Here is a 27,223-nt window from a genome sequence, read left to right as displayed (position 1 = left end):
AAACTAGTTATAACTAGTTATGGCCTAATAATTATAGGCTAAAAACAAAAGGTAAAAAATTATTGTGTCTCGAACAAAAAAAATGAGACGCAAAAAATCTTCACTACGGAAACGAATTTTTTAAAAGGATTCTGACTTTGAAAAGTCGCCTAAATTTTTTTTTGATAAAGGTAAAGCGTAATCTTCATTCATATTTGCGAGTCAGAAAATTTCACTCTTCCACGTTTTCTCTTATTTTATTGATGGCGTTCTAGTTTTTTCGTACGAATACGAGCCTATATTTCCAACTGAAAAAAGATGGCCAAAAAAAAAATATTTTTGTGTAGTTATTCTCTCGAAACCTACAGATATTTGAGTTTTTTTGCCATTTAAAAGTATTAGCGGGTGGCTATGGCTAAAAATTATTACAATAACAGTGGAAAAACCCAAAACTCGTTTAAAAAAAAACATTCATGGTGGGATTCTTGATTTGTCAATGGATTTTAAATAATTATTTTAAAGACAATATAGTTTAAACAATTTTTTTCTTTTTTTACGTAAGAATTTGATACATAGAAAATGATGGGATTAATTCAAATTAGCTAGAAGCCTGAAGCCATGTCAAAGATCTAGTTGGGGGGTAAAATAAAATTGGCCTCGAGCAAAGAAAATGAAAATTAATGGCGCGATGGATTTTCTTCTCGATGTTTTCACGTACATTGCATTTCATATTTCTTACTAACTTTACGACAATTTAGTTTATTCAACGCCATGGACTTTTTTCCATTAATGAACCCATTTGACTTTTGAAATAGTCTACATCTTATCAATTGTCATAGACTCATAGTATATAGTTCGTCTATATATATTTTAATTCGTCTATGATGGATGCATTCTAGAAGGTAAAATAGTTCTACTTGGCTTTTTGACCTCTTGAAAATAGCTAATCAGTAAGCTTCACTGTAATGTCATGTGAATCTTAATCTATGTAATGAAAATCTTCCATTTCTCTCAATCAAAACTGATAATAATTACCGGACTAGAAAGCACTCATTATCCATGACAAAATGATACGAAACGTATATGTTTTGTCCGTGAAGGTGATGGAATAACTGTACATTAATAACAAGATATTGTTTGTATTTTGTATAGTATTTTTTCTTTAGGGGTTTGACTCTGTATAAACACTTGCACGGTTTTCAAAATTCATTTGTTAGTTTGTTGAGAAAATATGCGTCACCACTTGATTTATTAGAAATGGATAGTTGCTTGCTTCCATGAGGATTTGCACATAGTAATTCCTTTCGTTCGGCGGCCAAAAAGTAATATATTATATTAGTATAGTGTAATGCGTTCTCAATGCATAGATGTATGAATAAGAAAATAAGTGCAAAATGAAAAGCGCACAAGCTCTGTTTTTGTGGTGTTAGGTGTTGAGAATTTTTACGGTTATATTCACACACTATTTATATGTATCACTATCGAACGTAGATAAGATTTTGCTTTTTACTTTTTGACTAAAGAACACAAATTGCTTTAATGAACGCACGAACTGGACCATTTCCCGTATTACCCACTTCCAATTTTTTGTCTCCTATCTGAAGTCTTTGTTGACCTAAAAATATCTACATCATCATGAGACCATCCTGGTTAGACATCCGTACATGGTTTGCAATACGGGTTATGAGTTTAACCGGGATGGAGATTTTTCATTAATAATATTTTCATGGATATTTTATCTATGATCTGATAAAAATGTTTGCACATACATCAGTTCTTTGGATAACAGTTTCCATCTATACCAAAGGATATTTTTTCCGCAGTGGAAAGAAGTAGGTATACTATAAATGACAAAATAACAAGAAATCGATTCAAGCACATCACAATCAAGAGAAGGGAATTTTTAAACCAATTATTGACCTTTTTTCTTACCCAATTTATTGGTAAGAATGTAAACCACATGTTCTGTTGATCTCGTTAATATTTAATGCTCTAGCAATTCTAAATTGGCTCATGTTTTCAAATATGTTGCTAGAAAGTAGAAACTCAAAAAGATAAACTGATTTCCCTTTTTCAAGAATCGGTAATTCAGAAAAAACTGTCAGCGTGTATGTTCAAAGAACAATCTTTACGACAACACAAAACAAACAAAAAATCACTTTGTTTTTCAAAGCCACAAGTCCCAAAGCCTAACCATCAAGTGCTCCAAGAGCTTTCATGTCCTCTAAGAAAGCTGTGTAAGAATCGTCAATGCTCTGTGGCTTTGAAGCTGCAGATGTCTTGGCTGACTCTACCTTCACCGGTGCAGCAGAAGCCATAGCTCTAGGTGTAAAACTCAAGCTCGTGGCTACCGCAGTCTTTGGTTTCGGTTTGCTTACTGCTGCTGATTCCCTCCTGACTCGAACCGAGGCAGGGACCTGCACATCAATAACATCAAATAAACCATTTGACTCGGTGCACTGAAATATACATGAGATATACAAAAAAACTGTAGTGAAATTATGTCTTAACTCACCATGGATGTAAGCTCAGGTGTGTGTTGAGCGAGAGGTCTCCTGACAACGGTAGGAGCAGCGGATTTTACATAAGATGGTTTGTTTGGCACATATGGTCTGATCATTGCTTGACCGTCGTGAAAACTAGACGGCGGTGGTCCCGGTGGAAGCGGCGGCCTCATCATAGGTGGTGGTCCAGGTGGTGGGCCATACGGTGGCCTCGGGATTAGATGACCGCCCACCATTCCAGGAAGAGGAGGATGCATATCGAGTGGAGGTGGTGGAGGTGGAAAATGCAACATTCCTGGACGCAGAAGAACATCAGGTTGAAAATTAGTCAATGAAGCCGACGCTCCTGCAAATGTTGATTGATGTTGCTGATGTAAAGGTGGTGGTGGTGCAACCATCTTAGAGAGGTTAGCGTTTTGAAAACCACTGCTGTTAGATTCTGATGGACCACCCTCAGATTCGTTGCTTGGAGGGTTTGAGGGAAGGCCAGGTGGTGGAGGCGGAAGGATGGAAGTTATATTAGTGTTCTGCACAACGGAGATGAGAAAAATGTAATCAAGTTTCAATCTTTCTCCATTTGGCAGACGAAATCATGTCAATTGGACCAATTTCAGACAGCTATTAATAACAGAATGAGGTTATTACCTTGTGCTCGTCGAAAGTTTGATTTGATAGTTCAGGGAATCTACCATCGCCTTCACTACCACTTAGACCCGGAGGAGGCGGTTGGGAAGACTGAGGAAGTGGAGGAGGTGGAGGAAGAGGAGGACGAACCAGATCATGCTCTTTTGGAGGGGGTCCCGGAGGCGGTGGTGGAAATTGTGGATGGGGCAAATTAAGTCCTGTAGTTGGCGGCAAAGGAGGTGGAGGCGGAAGGGGCAAAGAAGCAGATAATGTAGTATTTCCATCCGGAAGATGAGGAAGTGGAGGAGGTGGAGGAGGTGGAGGAGGAGCAACTAAGACGGAATCTTCTGACTCGATATTAGAAGACAATGTAGCACCGCTAGATGAAGCACCATCTGCGGAGGTTCTAGGTCCTGTAGAACGTTTACAAAAATCCTAATTAAGATTTTTTTTTCTATATAAAAAAGGAAGTAAGAATACGGACAGTTTCGATTTGTATGAAGCAGCATTAAGAAAAGAGAGGTACCTATAGATGAATTATACATTGGTGGCTTTCCGGGGGGTGGTGCACCAGTCGGGTTCAAAGTAGGGTGATAATAAACAGAGTCCTGTCATGACATGCAGAAAAGTAAGAAAAGTTTCGAAATCAAGCAGGGACTAGAAAGAAGACAAACTAAGTACCTCTGGTCTTAAGTCCTTCGATCTTTCATCCTCTTCAATGGTTGTTCTTCGTTGAGGTGGTAGATGACTGCATAGAAGAGAAGAACATGTTACATATAGTAGAAAGCTAATGACATCTTAACAATCAAAGCTTAATGAGAAAGATAATAAAGTAAAGGAATAGAACAATTATTCACCTGAACATAACAGAGGTTGTGGCCTCTCCTTGCTCCTTCTTTTTCTCCTCATATTCCTGTGAAAAAAAAAAGACGAGATGTCAAATCATTAGCTGGGGGTACTGTTGGGCTGAGGAGTAAAACCTAACTCTACCAGAGAACTACCTTTCTCTTCTTGACCACCATTTTTAGAGTATCTTCAAGCTGTCTCTTTTTATGTTTTCTTGCTTTGTCCAATGCACCTTCAGCCTCTACACCGAAACAAATTATCACCTATGTATTAGTTTGCATGAAGATTAACCTATTGAACAATTATATAAATTCGTTGGGGGTTTAGAGATACAGGAAAAAAATTGTAAGCCAAAAATTAACTACAAAACGGTTAAAGAGAAATCAGATAGAAGGAATAAGCTGTATTTGGGTTGATTAAGATTTAAGACCCTCAACATTTACCACAAAGCATAAGCTCTGAGATCTTACGAGAAGTAGAGCATGACTTACTTGACATGTCGAGTTTCCTGATCTGTTCCTTGATTTGCTCAGGATCCTTCTTCAAAATTCCAACCTCTCTTACCTTCTGTCTCTCTTTCTTGTTCTGTTAAAGTACCAAAATTAAGGTAAAGGTTAAGTATACAGCACACAAATAATAGTATTTGCTGAGACAATGAGACAACTCTTGAACAATATGGTACAAAATCTCTTGGCTTTCTAAGTTCCTACAAAGCTATTGACCCCCACTTAACGATTCTGAGCATGCGAATCAAATTCTCATATTAATTTCTCTAAAGGAACTTCACCAACAACAAAAAAAAAGAGTTTAGTTTAGGATAAAGGAATATATGAATCCAATCGAAAATCAAACAGACCAATTGTAACCTGAATCTAACTAAACTCATACAGCGACAAGAACAATGATCCCAATTCGATATTTAATCGATGACTTACACGTTTAATTTCCCTCTTGCGGATCTGCTTGCGGTAAGCATCAGTAGGGTTCATCACTTTCCCTCCTTTCGTCGTCTTCATATTTCCGCTTCCCAAGCTCTCACCGATTTAGGAGGATTTGCTCACAATTGTACGTGAATAAACCAAGATTTTTGTTGAGGTTTAATATTTCAATCGAAAAGAAGTACGAATTTTCTTCCCAGAAATTAGATTTTCTCTCCTCCTCTTCCTCGACTCTCGATCTATCTATCTACGAGGCTCGAAATATCAGCAAAAACAAATCAAAAAAACATTTAAGAGACTGGTCCTTCATCTTCGTCTTTTTTTACTCAGCCTGGATTTTCTTGGGCCTAAGTGAGTTAGTAGTTATGAAAACGGGCCATTAGTGGACTATTTATTTTCGTAAAAGGGCCTATTCTCAATAATTCTGAGATTAATGAAGAAACAAAGTGTAATTAAAAATACATATCTAATCTGTGAATACAAGTCCCTAGAAGAAGCATTACAAGAAAATATAACACCTAGGCTTGAGCAATTCACACAAAGCAGGCTACGACCTAGGATGTGTTTCGTTACTGTCACCACCTCGACGTGACCAACGAGCAGAACCTGCTTTAGCCAAACCAGAATAGTAATCTCCAACGTTTGCAACAAACAGAGGATCTCTCTCTTCCATCTTTAGAGGGTCATAACGCTTCGAACCATGCTCACTACTCCCTTCATCAGACTGCTCCAAGCCTTCTGTTAAATCTTCCATTGTTTTCTTGAGATTAGCCTTACTCATCTGTGCAGCCTCTCCTGTTGAAATCCCTACCATTGTTATCTTTGGTAAGAAAGGACTCTGCTGCATTTCTCTCTCTCTACATTCCATTTCCCTGAAAACCCGAAAATTTGTGTGTTTTAAACCATTATTCTTATATACTTTACAGCATTTTGTTTTCAAATGTTTGAGACTGAATGGGTACCTTTGATCTGATGTAACCTTTTGAGCGTGTTCTTTTCTCGATCCAGAGTGATTAAGCCAATCTCCAAAAGGAAACCAGAGATTTTGCTGTCTTTTTTCGTCCTCGCTTGGACTATCGTCTTCTACTCTACGCAGTGATGCAGAAGTATCTGCTTCTGCTGAATCACCAATACATCTACTTGTTGACCCTGACGCTCTTTGGATGGAAAATGCACTCCTACGAGAAACCAGAGAAAGAAAAAAGTAACATGAGTGAAAATGTTTTAGTGTTGGTCTATGTGCACCACATCAATTAGATTTGCAACGGTTCATAGCAAAAGGAAAACTTAAATCTAAATATAACGCTCTTGGGAGACTGACTTACAAACGCTTTCATTCAACGAATTTGAAGTAAGTATATACAAAACCTAGCTTTGAAGAATTTGTACGAATTAAGGAAGAAGAGAAAGACAACAGACGAATACCTTCTTTCAAAAGAATCGACCAGATATGGTAACTTTGGCTGGATGCCTGTGGCTTTTCGAAACCATCTACTACCTAAAAGTACTCTGTCTACGGCATATAGGAGCTGAATCTCTGCAGCCTTTGCCACAACACTCAGAGGAATTCCGGAAGTGCCAATCTCTTCCATGGCCTCTTGAACCTGCAGTGTGATTAACACAAGACAATCAAAAACCATAAATTTTAGATATTCCAAAACCAACCCCAGAGACACAACCCAACAAATAGTCAATATCAATATTTTTGCCTGCTATAAATGATGAGCTACCATAGTTAAAATTCGTTATCTCTACATGGGAAATTCTTATAAGAAAAGCAACTTAATTTTTTTATCCCAGGTAACTCTTGCTGCTGATTATGAGAATGATATGGCCATTGACAACTTTACTTTTCTCATAAAAGTAATCAATATATATACCTCTGGTGGCTCTAGCATGCTGTCTCCCATCTCTTCCATGACCTCAGAAGTTAAGCTATCATCAACAACATCTCTTCGTCGTTGCACGTGCCGGGTTTGGATTAAAGTATGGAAATGCTGATCCACTGACTCTTCAAGAATGTTATCTAGTACAGCTTTATCAAAGAAATATGGGGTATACCTGGTAAAGGTAGATAATTTTAGATACTAAAAACAAATCCAGGGATTTCGTACCCAGTGCAAAAAAATTGTACAAGTGTCATATTATATAGCAGCTAAGTCTGCAAGAAAATTGGATAGCCAAGCACTCTGAATTTGAGGGAAACTGACTTCACAGAGACGAAAGAAGCTAAATACGTTAACACTTTTAAGCAAATTCACGTTGTTTTTTCATCAGTAAAGCTCACCACTTAATCCCATCGGCAGTTGCTACAGCGATGTCCAAGTTTTGAGCACCGAAAACAGGAACACCCTCCACCTTTTGTTTTTTCCCATTTGGTGGCATTGACTTGAGAAGTTTGTTGGCGGCCTTCACCTGAGAATCATAAATCATTTCAGCTAAGAATACAAGGGAACAAGGAAATGCAAGTCACGTTGACGTATCTCTTACCTGTCTCTCATTTGGAACAAACTGAAATAAGTGAGGCTTCTCCTGAGGAAAATTAAGCAAAATAAATTCAGTATCTCCTACATTCAGATGTAAGATATCAGAAACAACATACTAGTGCCATTCGAGGCCTACCTTGAAATGCTCATATGCCAAATCAAGTCGACAAGCTCCAACCACTCCGCTTGGAATATTTAGTTTTTTAACATATGAAACTGAGAAAACACACATCACGTCAGAGGAAAATCCAAACCGGAAAAACATTGGTCAAGCATGCAGGAAAGCTTAAGAATCTAGATACAAGGAATTCCAAAACCAAGAGCTCTTAAAGAAGATACGAGCAAGTACGCATCTAGATTTTGAGGAATTGCTAAAAAAAAGCTTACAAAGAGAAGTGTCATTGCACCTGCATCACCTAGGTCCATGAAAAAACGGAACACGGGGCCATTCCTCTCGCTCTTAGTGATACTTGAAAACATTTTCTTTAGCCACTCAGGTGTCCTGTGTATCAGCAGAGAAACAAACATGATGGGAAAAAAGAAACTGAAAACAGAGAAAATCAAATGATGAAAGGCACAAAAGGTATACACATGTATATCTCTACAGATTAGTTCCACAAGACGTTTATGCCTAAAACATCCTGGAGAATCCTTAGTCGAAAATGAGATTCGAGTGAAGGCAATAAGAGTAAAAAACCTCTTGGAGATGAAAGGAATATCGAAGTGTGTAGAAACCGCCATGAGACCAGTGCCAGTAAGGTCACACATACTGAAGACCTGACCGACGAAAGCGGGTCCACCGCGTTTCCCATCGGAGCTGAGAGATGATATCCTAACCGTTGAATTAAGGCTGGAAGAGGACGTGGAGGCGGATGATGCGTTCCTGACCGTCGAATCGAACGGGAAGACATCGTCGGATACCGAGAATCTAAGTGGGAGGCAGACACGAGACGGCGTCGCTTTGGGAGGGAAGAGAGGAATGATGGAAGAGATGGAGGTGGCGGCGCTGTGGAGAAACTCGGTGGCGATGTGGCGGCGATGTTGCTTATCCGGCAAATCCATTTTCTGGTTGTTCGGCCGCCTCTCTGTCTTGCTGTGCGTAGAACGCAGAAGAAGATGACTTTTGTAATTAAGTGAAAAAAATAAATTAAATCCGTTTGTAATGAGAAATTGCAAATTACTCAATAGATAACAACTAATTTATATAACAGCAGAAAACAGCCAATTTCTACCTCGAATCAACTCATGGATGCTAAATAAATTTTACTGTGCTGTATGTAAACTTAGGTGTGCTAATTCAGCCGTTTTTTTGTGCTCTGAATAAAACCTTAAGTAACACGGATTGTTTTTGTTTACCTGCATATCTTTGTGCTTGATCAATAATATCTAGTGATTAAAAAGATTTGCATTTTTTTTAGCTGTTCACGATTAAATCAAGACTAAAAAGTTGAGATGAACACTTGTTAGTCTACATTTAAACATATCATATGAATATTTTGTCAGTAACCATCGGTTGTTTCCTCATGCTAGTAGGGAAAGTGAACGCATGAAGAACAAAGCCAACAAGAAATGCATCATATAAGTAACATGATTGTTCGTTTGCAACACATATAAGTAAAATTTAAAAATTACAAATTAAATAGTTCCATTGTATGTATAAATTAAAGGCAAAAAACAATTAGATTATGAAAACAAAACAACAAGAAGAAGTAATGGGCATTCAAGTTTCCAAGTGAACGATGCTTTCACTCTTATCCATATGCCTGAAATAAATGTACACCATACCAACCCCGTCGAAATCCCATATTCCACTGACATTAACCTTTCGCAGATCATTCTTTTGCGGATCATAATAGAGAACGTAACAAGAGGAAGGCATCGGTCTCGGTGCCAAGATAATCTCGCCGTTTTGACTTGTACATTGCACGACCAAATGGTCCAGATCGATGATGCCTGCATTGACTAACTGCAACTGAGAAGCCTGCAAAACCAGAGACTTCTTGGACCATTTTCCGCCATCTTCCAGGACCCATAAGTCCACCATACCATTTTTTAGATGTGTATAGCCAAAAATTGTTGGCTTTCCACCATACTCTATAAACCCCATAGACTCTCCCACAAGAGGTGCTTGGATCATATTGAACTCTTCAGACCTCACGTCAAAACTGATAACGATATCGCGATACACACGATTGAGAGCTATATAATATATAACTCCATTGATGCACAGTCCTGGTCTTGTAGGAAGGTTAGGTTGATCAAACTCAATTTTTTTCCAGGAACCTCCGGCCTCCAGAACGAAGACCCAATGCTCCGAGGTTAAACTCTCTAAACTTTCCGACCATCTCACAACATTGCAGACAACTTTGTATTGATCAAGAACAGGATCATGTCCAAGAAAGTAGTCGACAGTATTCCAATAATCTTCTTGAGCAAAGATGTTGGATTTGATGGCCGGTAAGGTTACGCTTTGTCTGGTGGCCGGATTATAGATAAACGCCTTTCTACAAACAATGTATAAAATCAAGCCGCGAAGAACCAACATGTTGTGTCCTCCCAACTCTTCCATGGTCAAATCTGTGTTTAAAGACTCAGCACTATTACTAGACGATGATGACGATAATGATAGCAGTGCAGACTTTCCGGGGTTGTGGCAGACCTCCTCCATTGAATCACACTCGGCGTGGTCCGCAGAACTCGTGTATACCAAACTCGTGTATATACGAGGTTGTCGCGGTCGGGATGTGACAGTAAGATAAAGATTGCTGAAAAATCCGGAACGGATCAGACAAGACCACAGCTTTGAGAGGCACTTGAACCTCATAAGCGATTTAGCAGGCAATCGAGCCATGATCTCGATCTGGAGTTCCAAAGGAATCTCCTCCGGCACTACCAAAACGTCTACTCTTCGTCTTTTTCTTCCGACTTTTCCTCTTCTCTTATTCCTTTGAAGAGAAGAAATCAGAGCTAGATAGTTAGCCATAGCTACTCCTTAATCAATCAGGACAGAAAAAGGGCTCTTTTTCCAGACCTGAGTAGAGAGACAAAACAGAGGAAGACGAGCAGAGGTAAGCTCACGATCTAGGGTTTGATGTTCTCCTCCCTCTTTACTCTATGATATTGAGACGGTGAATCGGAGTCTAGAAGGTGGGAAGAAGAACCACCTCGGAGAACAAGGATTCGATGGTGATTGATTAACGATGGTGACAGAGTTTAGAGGAAGAAGATAAAAGTACTGTTTGATTGATTTTCCAGAAAGTGGCTAAAGCCTTGTACAGTATATAGTCACGATAAAGAGAAGATAATTAAACCAGAAAGAATAGTTAAACCGGCTAGTTGAAGTAAACCAGAGCATCCATAACAAGGGAAATAATTTGATGGTATTTCTTGTAACAGAATGACAACTCCTTGGGCAATTGGGCCTTCGTCAACGTTAGTTTTACTCTATCTTCATTGATCCACTTGACACTACATTTTTTATATAAAAAAAAATGAAAAATTACTATACAATGTATTTGGTATTTCTAAATTATGTTGATAAATAAAAGTTAATAAAATGGTATAATGTGGCGGCGATGTTGCTTATCCGGCAGATCCATAACCTGGTTGTTCGGTTGCGCTCAGTCTTGCTGTGAGCACGGATGATGACTTTTATTGTTAAGACAAAATCAAAGTTTACATTAAAAAGTTACTATATAAAAAAATCCAAGTGGAATTTAATACTAATAGAAATCCAAGTATAATCAGTTTGTTATATGGTTTGTTATATGGTTAAACAACTTGTTGATATAAAATGTATCGTCACTAATTATAAAATAAGTAATCTATTATTATTACTTTGTTAAAAAGATCTTAGTAGTATTCCAATTTAGCTTTTTATTTTCTCTCTCGGTTTGTTTATTTATCAAACTTTCTGTTCTTTAGGTTGAATCTTCATTTCTCTAGAAACAAATATTGAGATGATAAGTTATGATTTTTTAAATTTAAAAAAATAGAATAGAGTATTTGGTAACCAAGAAGTTAATGTGTACTATATCAACCCTGTTGTTAGTATTGGAACGACATTTCTCATAGATCTCTTGTCAAGTTTTCCTCTTCTCCTTTAGATAATGTCACTCCAATGCCTTCATCTCTACCTGCCTCGATTGCTATCCTTCTCCCAAGTATGCTCTAGTGTTTTCTCTTATTACTCTTGTTCAGTGTTTTATCAATGTGATTATGCATGAATATAGTATCTCTTTACTGATAATAAATTTGATGTTGATTCATTTGCTTTTTTGTGGTAGGTGCTTCTTCGTCCTCTGCAAATTGCCCACGTCCAGCACTTCTCTGTTTCCCTTCTGCCCCTCCAACTGTCCAGAAGAATAGGAAAAATTGACAGAAGCTCTATTTTTTAAAAAAGTCTTGGTTGAAAAGATATGTACTTCAAAATTTAAGAGACAAATTTTTTTGTTCAAATTTAGTTCAAATTTTTAGTCATCCATATAAATAACAAACTAGTCAACAACGTACGTTTTCCCGAAAAAATCACTTGTGCTACAATTTTGTAGTAGATTCTATAGTAGTGGGTTGAATAATTATGTGATTCTATGTATATAAGCTCTTCAACTGTAGAATTCTATAGATTCATGATTTATGTTCAGTGATACCGCAATTTTGACGACTATATTGAAAAAATGCTATCATTCGACATGTTTTCATTTTTTTTTTAATTTTATTTTACCCAATAATATGCATTATGGTGGTGATACGAGGAATTCTAACTAGAAAGGCTTGTTCTCACTTAACCGATTATGTCAAATCCATTTTGCAATTAGCTTATATAATTGAGGAGTCATTTTTAAAGTTAGCATTAAATTGATAGTCTATTACATATTATCTCATTACAAATACAAACTATAATTGAATTAGGAAACGATATGACTCTCTTTTTAAAATATTTTAGAGAAGATGGAAAATATTTTTTCCATTCAAGAGTATATTTAGCTTCTTGATTATTATATTTTTTTTGACCTCTTCTTGATTATTATATAAATAATAATCAATTTATATATATTTTAAAAATTGTATATCTTTAAAAGTTAATCAAAAAAAATAATTCACTGCAAAATAGGTATAATAGATAGATTAGCTTACCATATAATGGGTTAAGACTCTAATTTCCGAGTGTCTTTAAAAGCAGATTTCGCAAGTTAAAATTAAATTTTAATTTAAAGATAGATGTTGTGGAAAAATTTGGCAAAGTTGCTTAAATAGCAGAACCATAACCTGGTTGTTAGGTTGCACTCTGTCTTGCTATGAGCCTAGAAGATGGCTTTTTAATTTTGTAAGACAAAAAATAATAAAAATTACATTAAGTAGTTATTCTAAAAGAAAAATCCAAGTGAAATCTAGTTACTGATAGAAATTTAAGTTTAGCCAGTTTTATACACAAAAATGACAAATTGCATTCACTATCAATAGACAATAGACAACTAAGTATGCATAACACTCTTTTTTTTGAAGTACATAACACTTGATATACAAATGTCTCTTTTATTCTTGTTTCCTTCGATGATCTTTGATTGGCCACAAGTGGATCACCAGTGTTGGCCTAACGGTATAACCGATGAATCATCAGCATTTTCCAAAAATGAATTACGTACATACACCTGAGATAGAGCACTAGTGGATAGTCGAATTTGGAGCAAGAGAGGCAGTAGGCTGTTTACGGGCAATTATACGTTAACTTTGTAGCAAGGGATCCTAACTAGTTTTCTACTTTTCTAAGTCCCCATTTGGGCCTACACCTAAGTCCAAACAATCTCTATACAAATTTTAGAAAATAGGAGAAAATAAGATAAGATACAAGTCTACTCGTCATCAAGCACTACCTGAAAGAAAACGGACATAATTTTTTTGCGTGGAAAGGATAATAGAACACTAAACCGATATATATATAATAGAACCTTCGGCAATTTAATAAACGATAAATAATGCTAAAGGGGAGGTATTATTCTTCCCCGAGGAAAAAGAGAAAGAGAAAAAGTTACTACACTTTGATATAATGTGGATAATTTCTGAGTCAATTTTCCATTATTCAAATAAGAAGTTCGAAAAGACTTGAAAACCAAAAAAAGACGTGAGGATAATATTCGAATAGATAACAGTTTGTTATATGATTAAACAACTTGTTAATATAAAACGTATCATCACTAATTATAAACTAAGTACTCTATTATTATCCTTTTGTTAAAAAGATCTGAGTAGTATTCCAGTTTAGCTTCTTATTTTCTCGTTCGGTTTGTTTCTTTATCAAATTTTTATTGTTTAAGTTGAATCTTCATTTTTTCAAAAAAAAAACAAAAAATTATGATGATAATTTATGGTTTATTAAACTTAGAAAAATAAAATAGAGTATTTGGTAACCAAGAAGTTTAAGCCGCTGTATGCAACTTCTTCACCGAATTGAAATAAAAATAAACAGAGAAAACAAAAGTTAAAGAACAAAAGAAGGCAAAAGAAATGAGAAAAAGGAAAAAAAAGAGTGGAAAACACTCTCGCTTTACGGACGGGTACCGTACGGAAAACATAGAGAAGGAGGACAAACAACAAAGGTCGCGACACGTGGGTTGTGCTGTTCTTTTGTTTTGGCGTGTGTGTGTGTGGTAAATTGTGAACTGTTTGTTTCTTTGGACACGTGTCTATCTTTTCCTCTTCGCATATGGCCACCATATTTTCTCATGCACATGGCTGTTTCTTTCCTTGGGTGGGACCCATTCGTTTCCTTTCATCAATGTTTCATACATTTTATTAATTTATATCATCCGCCTACAATTCACTCATAGCGATACGGTGTCGTGTGAAGGTTTAAATGTATGATTTAAATGTACAATTCACTCATGGCTGCTCACCTTGCTTAATTGTATTAGTTTAACTTTGGTTTTACTGTTTTTTTATCTGTTTATTGTTTTTTTTAAAAAACTATAATGTGCATATTAGTTAGGTGACTTAGGTGAAAAGTATTTCAATTAAATGAATTTGCATTGGATCAGATTCACAAGAAACATATGTATATTTTCGTGTACGTTACTTATTTTGACCCGATTGGCATGGACGTTGGAGGTTTGATAGGAATGAAGCATCTAATACAATGTTGCTATATTTAAGAGAAAGAAACAAAAAAAAATATATATACTGCTTTGGTTTTAGTACTGACTACTGAACTTGGATTCGAAGTACAGATCTATATACTGAAGATATTATACATCATATCAATTTCTGTTTAGAATTGTTGTTAATCTTTGGTATTTCGTTGTGTCAGTAACATTCCACGAATTATAGTACAAAAATAAGATCAGCCTGTTGGGAGTTTGAAGTCGGTGTCTGCTAAACAATTTCAATTTTTTCTTAAATTACAGCTACATACACTAGAGCATTTACAATTACAAAGGAGGAGAATTTGTATTTTCCAGCTTTTCCAACTAAACCCATTTACTGCATTCTAAACCCAAAAAAATATGTAAACCATAACCGAACGTGTTGGAGATTAAATTACTTGAAAGATTTTTAATGTTTAAACTTATTTATTAATTATTAATTATTAATTATTTTATTCCCCATTGTAGGTGATATATTTCTGGTCTCATGAATATTTGACGCAAGGAGAAAAAATGTTGAAAAAGGCAGTAAGAAAAAGGGCTTTTAATTAAAGAAAGAGAAAAGAAAAAAGAAAGGATATTATTGTGGGGCGAGATATAGAGTGTGTGTTAGCTTCCCATACTGCCACTAACCTTTAGCGGTTTCCTCATCTTCTTCTTCTCTACTCTCTTCTTTCATTTCTTCTTTCTCTCAATCTAAGGAAACGAACAATCAATCAATCACAGGTTTCTGCGTCCAAGTTTACGAAACTTCTCTGAAAAATTTCACCGTTTTTTATGCTCTGTTTGTTTGTTCTGGAGCTTTCTGCTGGTGTTTTCATGGCGAATTTGAAATTCCTCTTCTGATATTTTTTTTTTCTTTTTTTATTTCTCGGAGCGAGCAGAAGAATATGGGGGACAAGGAGGAAGTACTGGAGGCCGTCTTGAAAGAAACGGTGGATCTGGTAATAGATCTGCTCAATCCTTTCTTTTTCTGTTTCTCTTATGTCAAATTTTTCTTGGAGAAAAAGAGTCTGATGATTTTGCGTATTTTTTTACAGGAAAATGTGCCTATTGAAGAAGTTTTTGAGAGTCTAAGATGTAGCAGAGAAGGTCTCACCACGGAAGCTGCTGATGAAAGGCTTGCCCTCTTTGGGCATAACAAGCTCGAAGAAAAGAAGGTTCGCATCTCTACGATTATGCGTGTGTTTAGTTGTAGTTTTTACTTTAGTACTTGCATCCCATTTTGATGAATTCAGCCCTTCGCTTACTGTAACGTTTGGAATCTAGGGCTTTGTTACTGAATATGTCATAGCCTATAGCTCCCTTATATTGTAATTTCTATTTCCTGAAGCAAAGTTCCTTTAAAATTTTTTGCAGGAAAGCAAATTCCTGAAGTTTCTAGGTTTCATGTGGAATCCTCTTTCCTGGGTGATGGAAGCTGCTGCCATCATGGCTATTGCACTTGCTAATGGAGGAGTGAGCATATTCTAGACCCTCTTACATGATTTTTTCGTTTTAAAGTTAGTTTTAACTCTCTAAGATATCTCTCTTTTTCTTGATGATGCTTACCAGGGGAAGCCTCCTGATTGGCAAGACTTTGTTGGTATTATTACTCTGCTTGTGATAAATTCAACCATCAGTTTCATCGAGGAGAACAACGCCGGAAATGCCGCCGCCGCTCTCATGGCACGCCTTGCTCCGAAAGCAAAGGTTTGATATTCTTGCTTACTGCTACTTGTTTTCAACCGCAGAGTCTACAATGTCTTACCTCTTTTATCAGGTTTTTGCCCGCAAGATACTCTTATCTAGTCTTAAGAGATGTCGATTTGGTTCTTAGCTACTCATTTCTGCTTAATGTATATCCACATCTCTTTTCAAAACGTTTATGAAGGTTCTTCGAGATGGAAGGTGGGGTGAGCAGGATGCTGCAATTCTTGTTCCGGGTGACATAATTAGCATCAAGCTTGGGGATATCGTTCCTGCTGATGCTCGGCTTCTCGAGGGTGATCCCCTTAAGATCGATCAGGTTTGAACCTGATAACTGATTAGCCACTTTTGGATGTTTGGATATTATACTGCTAAGTTTTTCTTACTTTCCAGATTCATAATTTGTACTGAAGCTTTTATGAACCCTTTGTTCTGTAGTCTTCTCTTACTGGTGAATCTCTCCCAGTAACCAAAGGTCCAGGGGATGGTGTGTATTCCGGCTCCACTTGCAAACAGGGAGAGCTTGAAGCAGTTGTTATTGCAACGGGAGTCCATACCTTCTTTGGAAAGGCCGCTCATCTTGTTGACACGACCAACCAAGTTGGCCATTTTCAACAGGCATGTTTTCTTACTCGTTTGAAAATTCTCATTGTTGAGATCTTTGATGGTATCTTGCTGTTTCGTTTTTCAGGTTGGTTCACATTATACTAATATTTTTATCTGTTTGTTTAATGTGCAGGTCTTAACTGCCATTGGGAATTTCTGCATCTGCTCTATTGCAGTGGGGATGTTAATTGAGATTGTCGTGATGTATCCCATTCAACACCGAGCATATCGCCCCGGGATTGATAACCTTCTTGTGCTTCTCATTGGTGGTATCCCAATTGCCATGCCTACTGTTCTGTCTGTGACCATGGCCATTGGCTCTCATAGATTATCTCAGCAGGTTAGCACATAAGATGTGTTTTGAATTTCCGTTTTATATTTCATGTTTGTCTTCTCAATTCTTGGAGATTTTTTTTAATTCATCGGGTGTTGAAGTTGAACTTGCTTGATATTGAATGACTTGGCAACCAGTGTTTTGTTAAATTTTCTTTTGAAGATTCTCTGTGTTTGTATGGCTATATGATTATATTCTGATATATATTCGCAGGGAGCAATAACCAAGAGGATGACAGCTATTGAGGAAATGGCTGGCATGGATGTGCTTTGCAGTGACAAGACCGGAACTTTAACACTGAATAAACTTACAGTCGACAAAAATCTCATCGAGGTATCTTTGGCTTGCTCAGATAAATGAATCTTCCCAGGATGACATTTCTGAATGAGCGCAAGTTTATTGTATATAGGTTTTCACGAAAGGAGTGGATGCGGATACTGTTGTCCTAATGGCAGCTCAAGCCTCCAGACTTGAAAACCAAGATGCCATAGATGCTGCTATAGTTGGGATGCTTGCTGACCCTAAAGAGGTCTATTTGTGAACTCTGGTTTTTCCACAGAAATGCTTTTCATTAATGTGCTACACTTCTAGTTTCTAACGCTTCCTCAATATTAATTTATGTAGGCACGAGCTGGTGTTCGAGAGATTCACTTTCTTCCATTTAATCCCACTGATAAGAGGACAGCGCTGACATATATTGATAGTGATGGTAAAATGCATAGGGTCAGCAAAGGTGCACCTGAGCAAGTAAGCTTTTCAGTTGCATTCCCTTCTTCACATTTTGTTTGGTGTAGATCATAGTCTCAATTGTTACTTTTGTTGCCAATGTCACAGATCCTAAATCTCGCGCACAATAAATCAGAGATTGAGCGAAGAGTTCATACTGTAATAGATAAGTTCGCTGAACGGGGTTTGCGATCTCTTGCTGTGGCATACCAGGTAATTGGTGACGAGCTCCTCAACTTTCTTGAGATATTTGGGTGTAAAGTTGATACGAGATTCAAGGTTGAGAGCGTTTGGCTTTCTGCAGGAAGTTCCGGAAGGTACAAAGGAAAGTGCTGGAGGCCCTTGGCAATTTGTGGGTCTCATGCCTCTTTTTGACCCACCTAGGCATGACAGTGCCGAGACAATTAGAAGAGCTTTAAATCTTGGGGTGAATGTCAAAATGATCACAGGTGAAGAGCATGACAGTGCCGAGACAATTTCTTTGCCTTTCATAAAAAGTTCATTCTAAAGGCTTGTGGTATTTTATAGGAGATCAGTTGGCTATCGGAAAAGAGACCGGACGCCGGTTAGGGATGGGAACCAACATGTACCCTTCATCTGCTTTGCTTGGACAGAACAAGGATGAGTCTATAGGTGCCTTACCCATTGATGATCTCATAGAAAAAGCTGATGGCTTTGCTGGCGTCTTCCCTGGTAAAATTTGCATGATTCTGTTTTTCCAAAATTTCAGTCCAGTGTAGTTCAACTCGGACTTGTTAACCAAATTAGTCATGAAATTGTTTTGCAGAGCATAAATATGAGATAGTGAAGCGATTACAAGCAAGGAAGCATATATGTGGAATGACGGGCGATGGAGTAAATGATGCGCCTGCTCTTAAAAAGGCCGATATTGGCATTGCAGTTGCTGATGCAACTGACGCAGCTCGTAGTGCTTCGGATATTGTTCTTACTGAACCTGGTCTTAGTGTCATCATAAGCGCTGTCTTGACCAGTCGTGCTATCTTTCAGAGAATGAAAAATTATACCGTGAGTGTTGCATTTACTCTCAATCTCCATCACATCTTAAACTTTCTCTGTATACTGATGGAGGAATTATGTAATGTCTCATACATATAACATCTCATAATTCGTTCGTTTGTTTTGTAAGCTAATTAACTTGTGTTGGGTCTCTGTTTTTCTGGACAGATCTATGCGGTTTCCATCACAATCCGTATTGTCGTAAGTTGGCATATGATTTTTCCAGCTTCTTTTTTTTCTAAGGTTCCTGTTACAACTTGATTTTCATGTGTATGACACTCTTTGTGATTTCCTTCACTCCATGCAATATCAGCTTGGTTTCATGCTGCTGGCTCTCATATGGAAGTTTGACTTCCCACCCTTCATGGTTCTTATCATTGCCATCCTGAACGATGGTTCGTTCGTTATTTCTACATTCTTTAATATATATATCAGTCTCTAGTACTGTGAAAACTGTACCCAAGATTGATGGAAAAATTGCATTAGTCTAGAATTTTAGCTTATCTAAAGTTTTAGCTGGTTTCATATCGCTTCTCAAGAGTCTTTCTGTGTTGATCAACTCTTGTGACACTGACTTTGTAGGCACAATTATGACAATATCAAAAGACAGGGTGAAACCTTCCCCTCTTCCAGATAGCTGGAAACTGTCCGAGATTTTTGCAACGGGCGTTGTGTTTGGAACCTACATGGCAATGATGACTGTTATATTTTTCTGGGCTGCGTATAAAACTGACTTCTTCCCGGTATACTCTCTCTCTCTCTCTGCTCTTCAGTAAAAAAAAAGCAGTGCTCTTGCTTGTTTTGTATTTTGGATCATGTGCCCCATTAACACCTCATCAGTTGTTTCCGGAGTTACTCTACTGCACTATCAACTTTCGCTTTAGATATAGTTGTAAACCAGTATAAAATTCCTATTTTCTATATCTTAGTGACCACTGACCAGACTTTCTTTTTTGATTTTCAGCGAACTTTTGGAGTTTCAACCCTTGAGAAAACAGCACATGATGATTTCCGAAAGCTTGCCTCAGCAATATACCTACAAGTCAGCATTATAAGTCAGGCACTTATCTTTGTTACCCGGTCACGGAGTTGGTCTTATGTGGAACGTCCTGGGGCGTGGCTCTTGATAGCCTTTATCATCGCTCAATTGGTTAGTGTGGCACTTCACTATCTGTGATCAACACTCAAGTCAGAGTTATAAACCGCTGTTCCATATTTTTAACCATTTTCTTCCAAACAGGTGGCTACTCTAATTGCAGTCTATGCGAATTGGAGCTTTGCTGCGATTGAAGGGATCGGGTGGGGATGGGCCGGGGTCATTTGGCTCTATAACATTGTATTCTACATTCCTCTTGATATCATCAAGTTCTTGATTCGGTACGCCCTTAGCGGCAGAGCCTGGGATCTTGTTATTGAACAAAGGGTATGTATCAAAAAAGCAACATGCAGTATTTCTTTTTATTTCTCCTCGTTCCATTTGCTTTATCTGTATTTGATGATGGATTGTGGATATGGATTGGATACCTTTCGTGATTCTCTGATTATAATCATTCTGCGTCTGTTGCATAGATTGCATTCACGAGGCAGAAGGATTTCGGAAAAGAGCAAAGGGAGCTGCAATGGGCGCACGCACAGAGAACGCTGCATGGACTGCAAGCACCAGATGCTAAGATGTTCCCAGAGCGAACCCATTTCAACGAGCTTTCTCAAATGGCTGAAGAAGCTAAGAGAAGAGCTGAGATTGCTAGGTAAAGACTATTTACTCTTTTTTCCATCCTGTGAAGTCATAGAGAGAACACAAAACAGGAAAATTTTGTTATTTGTCTCATTCTCTCTTACACTTTGATAGGTTGCGGGAGCTCCACACTCTCAAGGGCCACGTTGAATCTGTCGTGAGACTAAAAGGTCTGGACATTGAAACCATTCAACAATCTTACACAGTCTGATAGAATCGTAGAGAGAGTGCTGCCCAAGAACCGTCTCAATATCCTTGAAGATCTCTCTGTTTGAAACTTGGATACAGATTATGCATATAAGTATCAAACTCAAGTTAGTAGTATTTTTGGTGGGTTTGTTAATTCTGTTGTATGATGAAGAATGACAGAAATAGAAACAGAATCCTCAAAATGCAAGACAATTTTTTTTATTTTGCAATACATCTGTTGTTATAGTCCCCTTTTCTCCACAATGATAGACAGAAAGAGATGTGATCTAACATAATCACCAGGGAAAGAAAAAGAAAAAAGAAAACTAGAACAAGTATATCATTACTTCATATCTCTACAGCTTATTCCAAGAAATCCAAAAGAGTGTAAGGGGATGGAAGCTGACCAAAAACTAAGTCTCGAAGCTTACAGAAGATGAGAAACCCATAATCATCAGACAGTGTTCTTGTCTTGTTGTTTGGTGACATCTCCATTGGTTTCATAAGTTGTTGCTTCATCATCACTTCCTTTGTACCTATACCATCTTGACATCACCAAGAAGTAAGCAAAATTAACTGCCAAGATTCCAGCGATCATGAAATAGAAGTAATCCAGTCTTCCTTTGTTCAAATCCTCTGCTAACCAGTTACCACCCGCCGAGTTCTGCGTCGTCCTGTGAACCGTTGCAATCAAGAAGCTACCGAGATAGCTCGAAACTCCTCCTCCCACGTAAAAGATCGAACCCGCGAAGCTCCTCATGTTCTCGGGAAACTGCTTGTAGTAAAACTCCATCTGTCCAATCGCTCCAAATGCCTCGGCTATACCCGCGAGTGTGAGCTGTGGAATCAGCCACATAGCTGACATTGAAGAGATCTCTCCCTTTCTTGGCGCCATACCGAGTGTTGGTTTAGTCAGCGCGAAAGTTCTCCTCCGTTCCTCCACGAAACCGGAGACTACTAAGCTTGCAAAGGCGAAGAAAATGCCGGTTCCGATTCTCTGCAAGAGCGTTATCCCTGTGTCTAGACCGGTTATTCTTCTTAAGGTAGGCACGAGGACACGGTCGTAGATAATGATGAAAACCGTCATTCCTGTCATCAAGAAGACCACGTAGGTGGCTGCCGGAATCACGAATCCTCCCGAGCCTAAGCGACGATCGCTCTGGAGGGCTTGGAAGACGGGGTAAGTCATTTGTTGGGTTATGGTTAAGTAGTAGATTGATGAAGCAAACCATATAGGAAGCACTCTCACTATGCACTTGACTTCTTCAACTTGTTGCATTGTACAGAGCTTCCATGGATCCGCAGGCTTACCATCGGCCTCCAACTTGTCTTCCGGAGCCAAGATCGCCGCTTTATCAAGAAATCTGCCAAAAGATTAAAGCTTTTCTCAGTCAAAACAAAACATCCAAAACAGAGTAAGAATAACTAGACATTGGTGTGTGTGTTTTTGTTATACCTGAATTGGTCGGTGTATTTGAGCTTGGAGTTTGCGTAGTTTGGTGGGTAGTAATTGTAAAGGTTAAGCCAAGGCTGTTTCGCTGGCTTTAATCCACGTTTCTTAATTGCAACCGTGATAACTTGAGCTATACTGGCCAATGGACTACCCGAGGCCTTGATTTTCACATACAGCTTATCTCCGGCAAAGAAGATCACGCAGGCCAAGAACATTAGAACGACCGGTATGGTTAAACCGATGGTCCAGCTGACGTTAGACTGGATATAGACGACTAGTGTCAGCGACAAGATCTGCGCAAAAGTGAAGGTGAAGAAATACCAATTGAAGAAACTATCAATCCCTCTTTTCCCTGACTCGCTTTTGGGGTTAAACTGATCAGCCCCGAATGCTAAATTACACGGTCTGATCCCGCCTGCTCCCACTACAAGAAACCCGAGACCCATCAGAAGAAACGCTATCTGGCCACCACTTGGCCCTGTACACGAGCTCGCTGTTCCACATGGAGCTGGATGCAGTTGTGGCACTGCAGCAGTCAACAGTATCACAAGTGATCCCTGCAATAAACCCCAAATTCACCTTATCAGAAACCAAAAATGCTTGTTGAGGAAGAAAGATTATAAAGGATGGATCTTTACAAGAAAACAGGCGATGACAGCGACGGTTAGAGTCTTGTAACGACCGAAGTAAGTGTCGCAGAGGAAAGCAGCAACGAAAGTTCCGAAATTGATTGTGCCACTAAAGGCATTGATGATGGTTGCAGCTGTGATACTCTTCATGTTGAAGACAGCAGTTAAATACACCAGAAGGTTTGATAGTGTTCCTATGATCCCTAGCTTCTCAAATGTCTCATTTCCTGGATAACAACAACACAGCCCAAGATCATAAGACTTTGACCTCAGAAGAAATGAAAGATTTTTATCATAGCTGATTGTATGTGTTGCGGTAAAGTTTCAGGCTTTGCATTTGATTGTGTCAGAAACCAAACCAAGAATCAAACAATTATATGAAATCTGTGTTTCTTGATCAATTATATTCTAAAGCCTCCTCAAATTCAAGATCTCCCTCTATTTGTCTTAATTTACTGTTTGACTAAGTCAAAGACTAAGACAACAACACAGAGAATCTAACAAATAAAAAAATCAAACCAACAAGTCTTCGAGCAAGACTGATGTTTTCTATAGATTTTGATTCCTAACTTCATGAAACCAACAAAAAAGAAAATAGTTTCCAGGACCCAAAAACTTTTTTTTCCATAAAAACGGTAAATGATCAAAGTTTGCGTTACCAATGATAAAGGGCATGACTTTCCAGCCTCTATAAACGACTTTTTCCTCAACCGAATCAACCGCCGCAACAGAGCCACCGTAAACGGCGGATGAAGGTTTCTGGTCATCCGTTGACTCGACTTCGAGAGGCTTTCTCTCCATTTTGCTGCTCTCAATATTTGTTGTAATTACTACTTATACTACTAAAATTGTAGTTTCTTTATTTTGTATGTTGTTTCTATCTCAAAGGCTAATGATGAATCTGTTCTTCATCTTAGAGCTGTCTGTCTCTATTTATAGGATGGTGGAGATGTCGGAATCTAGACAAAGTGGTAATTTGTGAATTTAGCCGTGAAACAGAGCTGTGTTAGTGATTTAATATTGATTTTAGATTAGTTTAATTAAAGTTCTTTTCTTTTTCTTCCGAAATTAAACTTCTCTTTTTAAAAACTCAAAAATCCATGAAAATGTAGATTCCATTACAAGTGCTGTGGCCCCCATCATAACAGTCCCTCTTAATAACGGCACGTTATTTAAGCTCTCCGTCCATTTTCAGTCAATTTGTTTTCCATCATCCAATTTTCTGTTTATTTATTAATGCCTCCGTTTCTGTCGTTTTAGATTTCATTTTTTGTTTTAAAAAGAGTGTTATTTTACATTTTCAATGTAACTTTTTATTCTTATTTCCTGTTTTATCCCTCATTTAAAAATAATAGTATTTGTATTAAATGCTATAAAAGTATATTAATAGGAGTATATTTATATATTTTATTAATTTCTTAATCTGTATGAAATATATCAGAATTGACATTTATTATAAAACGGAGAATATCTTCTTCTTCTCTTTGTTTTCTCAAACTATATATCAGGTCTTCATTTAATTTTATTTATTAGTCTAAGTTGATTGAGTTATGCTTTCGAGGTTATACTATCTACTCTTTTTCATGAATATAATTCTCACATATCTAAGAATTGAACTACTTTTAAAAAAGAATTATAACTTTAGTTCAATCTTATTTGATTCAGATAAAATCAGTTCACCATCATTTATTTACCCAAATTAGCTGGCAAGAGATTTTAAAACCAAAAAGAAATTAGTAAAAGATTTTCGTGATCCGGGCAAAAATTAATTTTAGTGGATTTACAATAATAGAAAGTTAAAAATTGGCCATGGTTTTATTGTGTTACTTTCATTTAAGCTTTTTTATGTTAAATGTCATTCGGCACTTTTATTTTATAAATCCACAAGTTTTTGTATTAAAAGCCATTTGTGGTTTTATTCATTGAAAACGCCAAATTTTGTGTCATTTATTGAGCTTTATTTTGTTTTGTTGATTTGTTTCTTAATAAAAAGGGCAATGACCTTTTTATTTGGTTATGTTGTCTCTACGTTTTTCAGTAAATTGATGAATTTTAGTTTTCAGTCAGCTCGCGGAAAGAATTTCGTGGTCTTCATAGGCATTTTGTGAACTTTTATTGTAAACTATCTATATGACATCGTGTTTTCAGTTTGATCGACATCTGAAAGATGTACAGACACAAACTCAAAATCTCTTAATCAATTATCATAAAAACATAATAATGTCAAAAGATATGAGACCCATGCAAAAAAAAAAACAAAAAAAAACAGTGTCCGAACAATGCTTATCTCAGTTGATAAATAAAAATCAATAATAGAAAATATTCAACATTATTATTGTAAAATTGACCCAAAAAAAACATTATTATTGTATATTTTGGTCTTATTCATCGTATTCTAGAAAATTAGTAGATGTTGGTAAAAGCAACAAAATAAAAGAAAAATATGAGATGTTAGTAATATTTGTTCGACTTGACACCAATAAGGATGGGTACCCTTATTTCAATCTCGTCAACTTGAGCTTTCAATTCAACTTTAATCTCTTTCATTTTACCTATTTGGTCCACAATTAAATTCCTCCAGCATATGCTGTCCTATTTCTTTGCTTGTAGTTGTCAAAGAAATGCGATCAACAATTTATAAAAGGATTGTTGGCTCTAGTTCAAGATTCATGGTATTGACAGTCTTTGAGGTAATTAAAGACAAAAAAAAAAAGTTAATAGTCATCGTTGTGTTTCGTTTTTATTAGGTATAGTGATTGTAAGTTTAAGAAATATATTTACCATTTCGCCTCAGATCATTTTTCATAAAAAAGAAATCTTAAACAATAGATAAACAAAGCCTGGGAGGGAGGATTCCTGTATTGGTAAATAAAAAAACAACTGCGATTCCATCTTAAACCAAGCTCACTTGACACTTGTTGCCCATAATAAAACAAGCTCACTTATATATCCTAATAAGTGGCTAATTATTTTATATCGTAAACATTATCGTCACATGAATAAAAGATAATGCGAAGAAAATTGATAAAACGATGTTTTCTTCATATATATCATATAAGGTATAAAAAAAATGACGTCTGTCTGTGGCCAATTGCCAACTAGGTGTGGAATTGAGTCCTATAATGCCCGTGTTTACGGCTCCAACGAATGGGTCTTTGTCATGTTCAAACCAAACTAATCCAACCAAGTCCTGATACTTTGCCTTTTTGGCCGCACCTCGAAATAAAATATAATGAATTAAGAAACAAAAATTATCAAAATTTTATAGATGAAGTTGATAATGTCATTTGATCGATTTTATACCTTGTTATACTAAATTGTACATAATAGTTACACAGCTTTTTTAAAAAAAAAAATCTAAAAATAAATAGCTTTCACAGCAAGAATAAATGATTCGTTATACAGTGCTAATAAATTTTTTTTAGGTTTGATGTTAAAGTACTAATAAATTTGTTGTTCCGGATGTAGCATTTGAAGTCAACAAGGTAATTTTTCTTTCAATAAGTCAACTAGGTAGTTAATAACGTATTAAATATGTTTGTATATTAGCTTGGTAGGCCGTTACACTTCATCTTTTGGAACTATACAGAGAAGTCAAATTTTTCTATTTTAGAATGAAAATGTATACAATAAGTACATAACAATAGTATGTTTTTTTCTTCAACAACCAAATCGCCGGTTGAATCTATAGAGTTAAAAGAGTCATACGTGACTTGATAGTGAGTGAACGTATCTATAAAATTCAATACTCGCTCAACTTGATTTTGGTTTAATCGGATTACTGAAAGAAAACACAAACTTTTAATATTACTAATATTCTATATTAATATATCTGGTTAGAATTAAAATGTGCATTTCGTGAAAAAGAAAGGTGTATCTTTTGAAAGTGTGACCACACACACTCGAACACATACGTATAGATGTAAGAACTATACGTGTAATGTAAGCAACTACGCGTGCGTTAAATATGAAAAGGACGACCGCAAGCGTTGAAAGCTTCACTCATTTAAAGACTCTTAATTAGGGAGTATTAAATAACAGTAGTAATGTAGTATATATGATGAGCTCCTTTTTCTTTTGTTGATTTATTGACATTTGTTTGTTTTTTCCTGGTTTGCCAACTTGTTGATTTGTTTCAATATTATAAGTTTCACTCACCAAGAAAAACTATTGTTAGATTAATGTCGTTTTGCGAAATGATTTAATGGACGATTTCTAGGTAAATAATTGAGTTGAATAATTTAAAAATCTGGTGACGACTCTCGCTGTATACGCAAACAATAATTTATATTCCGGTTGAATTATTGTGGGCTCACCCAAGCCTCCAAC

The 27,223-nt window shown here is 36.9% G+C and overlaps 5 protein-coding genes across 5 annotated transcripts; 1 reads left to right on the top strand and 4 right to left on the bottom strand.

Annotated features, from left to right (window-relative positions):
* Positions 1-2,025: 2,025 nt before the first annotated feature.
* LOC18011761 (WW domain-binding protein 11) lies at positions 2,026-5,153 on the bottom strand. Its single transcript, XM_006394304.2, has 9 exons — positions 4,889-5,153; positions 4,445-4,538; positions 4,109-4,194; positions 3,965-4,020; positions 3,789-3,855; positions 3,634-3,715; positions 3,129-3,520; positions 2,495-3,010; positions 2,026-2,396 (listed from the first exon to the last, which is right to left on the bottom strand). The coding sequence occupies exons 1-9, from the start codon at positions 4,967-4,969 to the stop codon at positions 2,169-2,171; spliced, it is 1,602 nt and encodes a 533-aa protein (XP_006394366.1). The 5' UTR covers positions 4,970-5,153; the 3' UTR covers positions 2,026-2,168.
* Positions 5,154-5,321: 168 nt separating this feature from the next.
* Positions 5,322-8,510, bottom strand: LOC18011760. Its single transcript, XM_006394302.2, has 9 exons — positions 8,075-8,510; positions 7,785-7,879; positions 7,514-7,593; positions 7,382-7,423; positions 7,179-7,306; positions 6,772-6,952; positions 6,317-6,495; positions 5,854-6,069; positions 5,322-5,763 (listed from the first exon to the last, which is right to left on the bottom strand). Exons 1-9 carry the CDS (start codon positions 8,437-8,439, stop codon positions 5,439-5,441), a joined length of 1,611 nt encoding a protein of 536 aa, XP_006394364.1. The 5' UTR covers positions 8,440-8,510; the 3' UTR covers positions 5,322-5,438.
* A 466-nt stretch (positions 8,511-8,976) lies between these two features.
* On the bottom strand, positions 8,977-10,608 carry LOC18011934 (putative F-box protein At5g62660). Its single transcript, XM_006394301.2, has one exon. It carries the CDS (start codon positions 10,358-10,360, stop codon positions 9,098-9,100), a length of 1,263 nt encoding a protein of 420 aa, XP_006394363.2. The 5' UTR covers positions 10,361-10,608; the 3' UTR covers positions 8,977-9,097.
* A 4,798-nt stretch (positions 10,609-15,406) lies between these two features.
* LOC18011764 (ATPase 11, plasma membrane-type) lies at positions 15,407-21,058 on the top strand. Its single transcript, XM_024151090.1, has 21 exons — positions 15,407-15,460; positions 15,557-15,676; positions 15,876-15,974; positions 16,071-16,208; positions 16,390-16,524; positions 16,644-16,823; positions 16,945-17,151; positions 17,359-17,478; positions 17,555-17,674; positions 17,770-17,892; positions 17,980-18,084; positions 18,176-18,320; positions 18,400-18,564; positions 18,659-18,897; positions 19,057-19,089; positions 19,202-19,283; positions 19,471-19,631; positions 19,853-20,038; positions 20,129-20,311; positions 20,458-20,636; positions 20,738-21,058. Exons 1-21 carry the CDS (start codon positions 15,407-15,409, stop codon positions 20,832-20,834), a joined length of 2,871 nt encoding a protein of 956 aa, XP_024006858.1. The 3' UTR covers positions 20,835-21,058.
* Positions 21,059-21,144: 86 nt separating this feature from the next.
* On the bottom strand, positions 21,145-23,726 carry LOC18011933 (protein NRT1/ PTR FAMILY 2.11). The gene is made up of 4 exons (XM_006394300.2): positions 23,554-23,726; positions 22,904-23,121; positions 22,269-22,822; positions 21,145-22,176 (listed from the first exon to the last, which is right to left on the bottom strand). The coding sequence occupies exons 1-4, from the start codon at positions 23,693-23,695 to the stop codon at positions 21,267-21,269; spliced, it is 1,824 nt and encodes a 607-aa protein (XP_006394362.1). The 5' UTR covers positions 23,696-23,726; the 3' UTR covers positions 21,145-21,266.
* Positions 23,727-27,223: the final 3,497 nt, after the last annotated feature.

The sequence above is a fragment of the Eutrema salsugineum genome, unplaced genomic scaffold (genome assembly GCF_000478725.1).
Source record: "Eutrema salsugineum unplaced genomic scaffold, Eutsalg1_0 scaffold_6, whole genome shotgun sequence".
NCBI lineage: Eukaryota > Viridiplantae > Streptophyta > Magnoliopsida > Brassicales > Brassicaceae > Eutrema > Eutrema salsugineum.
This window is presented reverse-complemented; position numbering and strand designations above follow the sequence as displayed.

Excerpts from the sequence above, each read along its gene's own strand:
- LOC18011933 (XM_006394300.2), bottom strand. The coding sequence starts at position 23,695 with ATGGAGAGAAAGCCTCTCGAAGTCGAGTCAACGGATGACCAGAAACCT. Across the intron at positions 23,122-23,553 it reads AGTCATGCCCTTTATCATTG|GAAATGAGACATTTGAGAAG; the intron begins GTAACGCAAACT and ends GTTGTTATCCAG. Across the intron at positions 22,823-22,903 it reads CTGTCATCGCCTGTTTTCTT|GGATCACTTGTGATACTGTT; the intron begins GTAAAGATCCAT and ends GGTTTATTGCAG.
- LOC18011761 (XM_006394304.2), bottom strand. The coding sequence starts at position 4,969 with ATGAAGACGACGAAAGGAGGGAAAGTGATGAACCCTACTGATGCTTAC. Across the intron at positions 4,195-4,444 it reads CAGGAAACTCGACATGTCAA|AGGCTGAAGGTGCATTGGAC; the intron begins GTAAGTCATGCT and ends GTTTCGGTGTAG. Across the intron at positions 4,021-4,108 it reads TGGTGGTCAAGAAGAGAAAG|GAATATGAGGAGAAAAAGAA; the intron begins GTAGTTCTCTGG and ends TTTTTTTCACAG.
- LOC18011760 (XM_006394302.2), bottom strand. The coding sequence starts at position 8,439 with ATGGATTTGCCGGATAAGCAACATCGCCGCCACATCGCCACCGAGTTT. Across the intron at positions 7,880-8,074 it reads ATTCCTTTCATCTCCAAGAG|GACACCTGAGTGGCTAAAGA; the intron begins GTTTTTTACTCT and ends GCTGATACACAG. Across the intron at positions 5,764-5,853 it reads AAGGTTACATCAGATCAAAG|GGAAATGGAATGTAGAGAGA; the intron begins GTACCCATTCAG and ends TCGGGTTTTCAG.
- LOC18011764 (XM_024151090.1), top strand. The coding sequence starts at position 15,407 with ATGGGGGACAAGGAGGAAGTACTGGAGGCCGTCTTGAAAGAAACGGTG. Across the intron at positions 16,525-16,643 it reads ATCCCCTTAAGATCGATCAG|TCTTCTCTTACTGGTGAATC; the intron begins GTTTGAACCTGA and ends TTTGTTCTGTAG. Across the intron at positions 20,637-20,737 it reads AGAAGAGCTGAGATTGCTAG|GTTGCGGGAGCTCCACACTC; the intron begins GTAAAGACTATT and ends ACACTTTGATAG.
- LOC18011934 (XM_006394301.2), bottom strand. The coding sequence starts at position 10,360 with ATGGCTAACTATCTAGCTCTGATTTCTTCTCTTCAAAGGAATAAGAGA.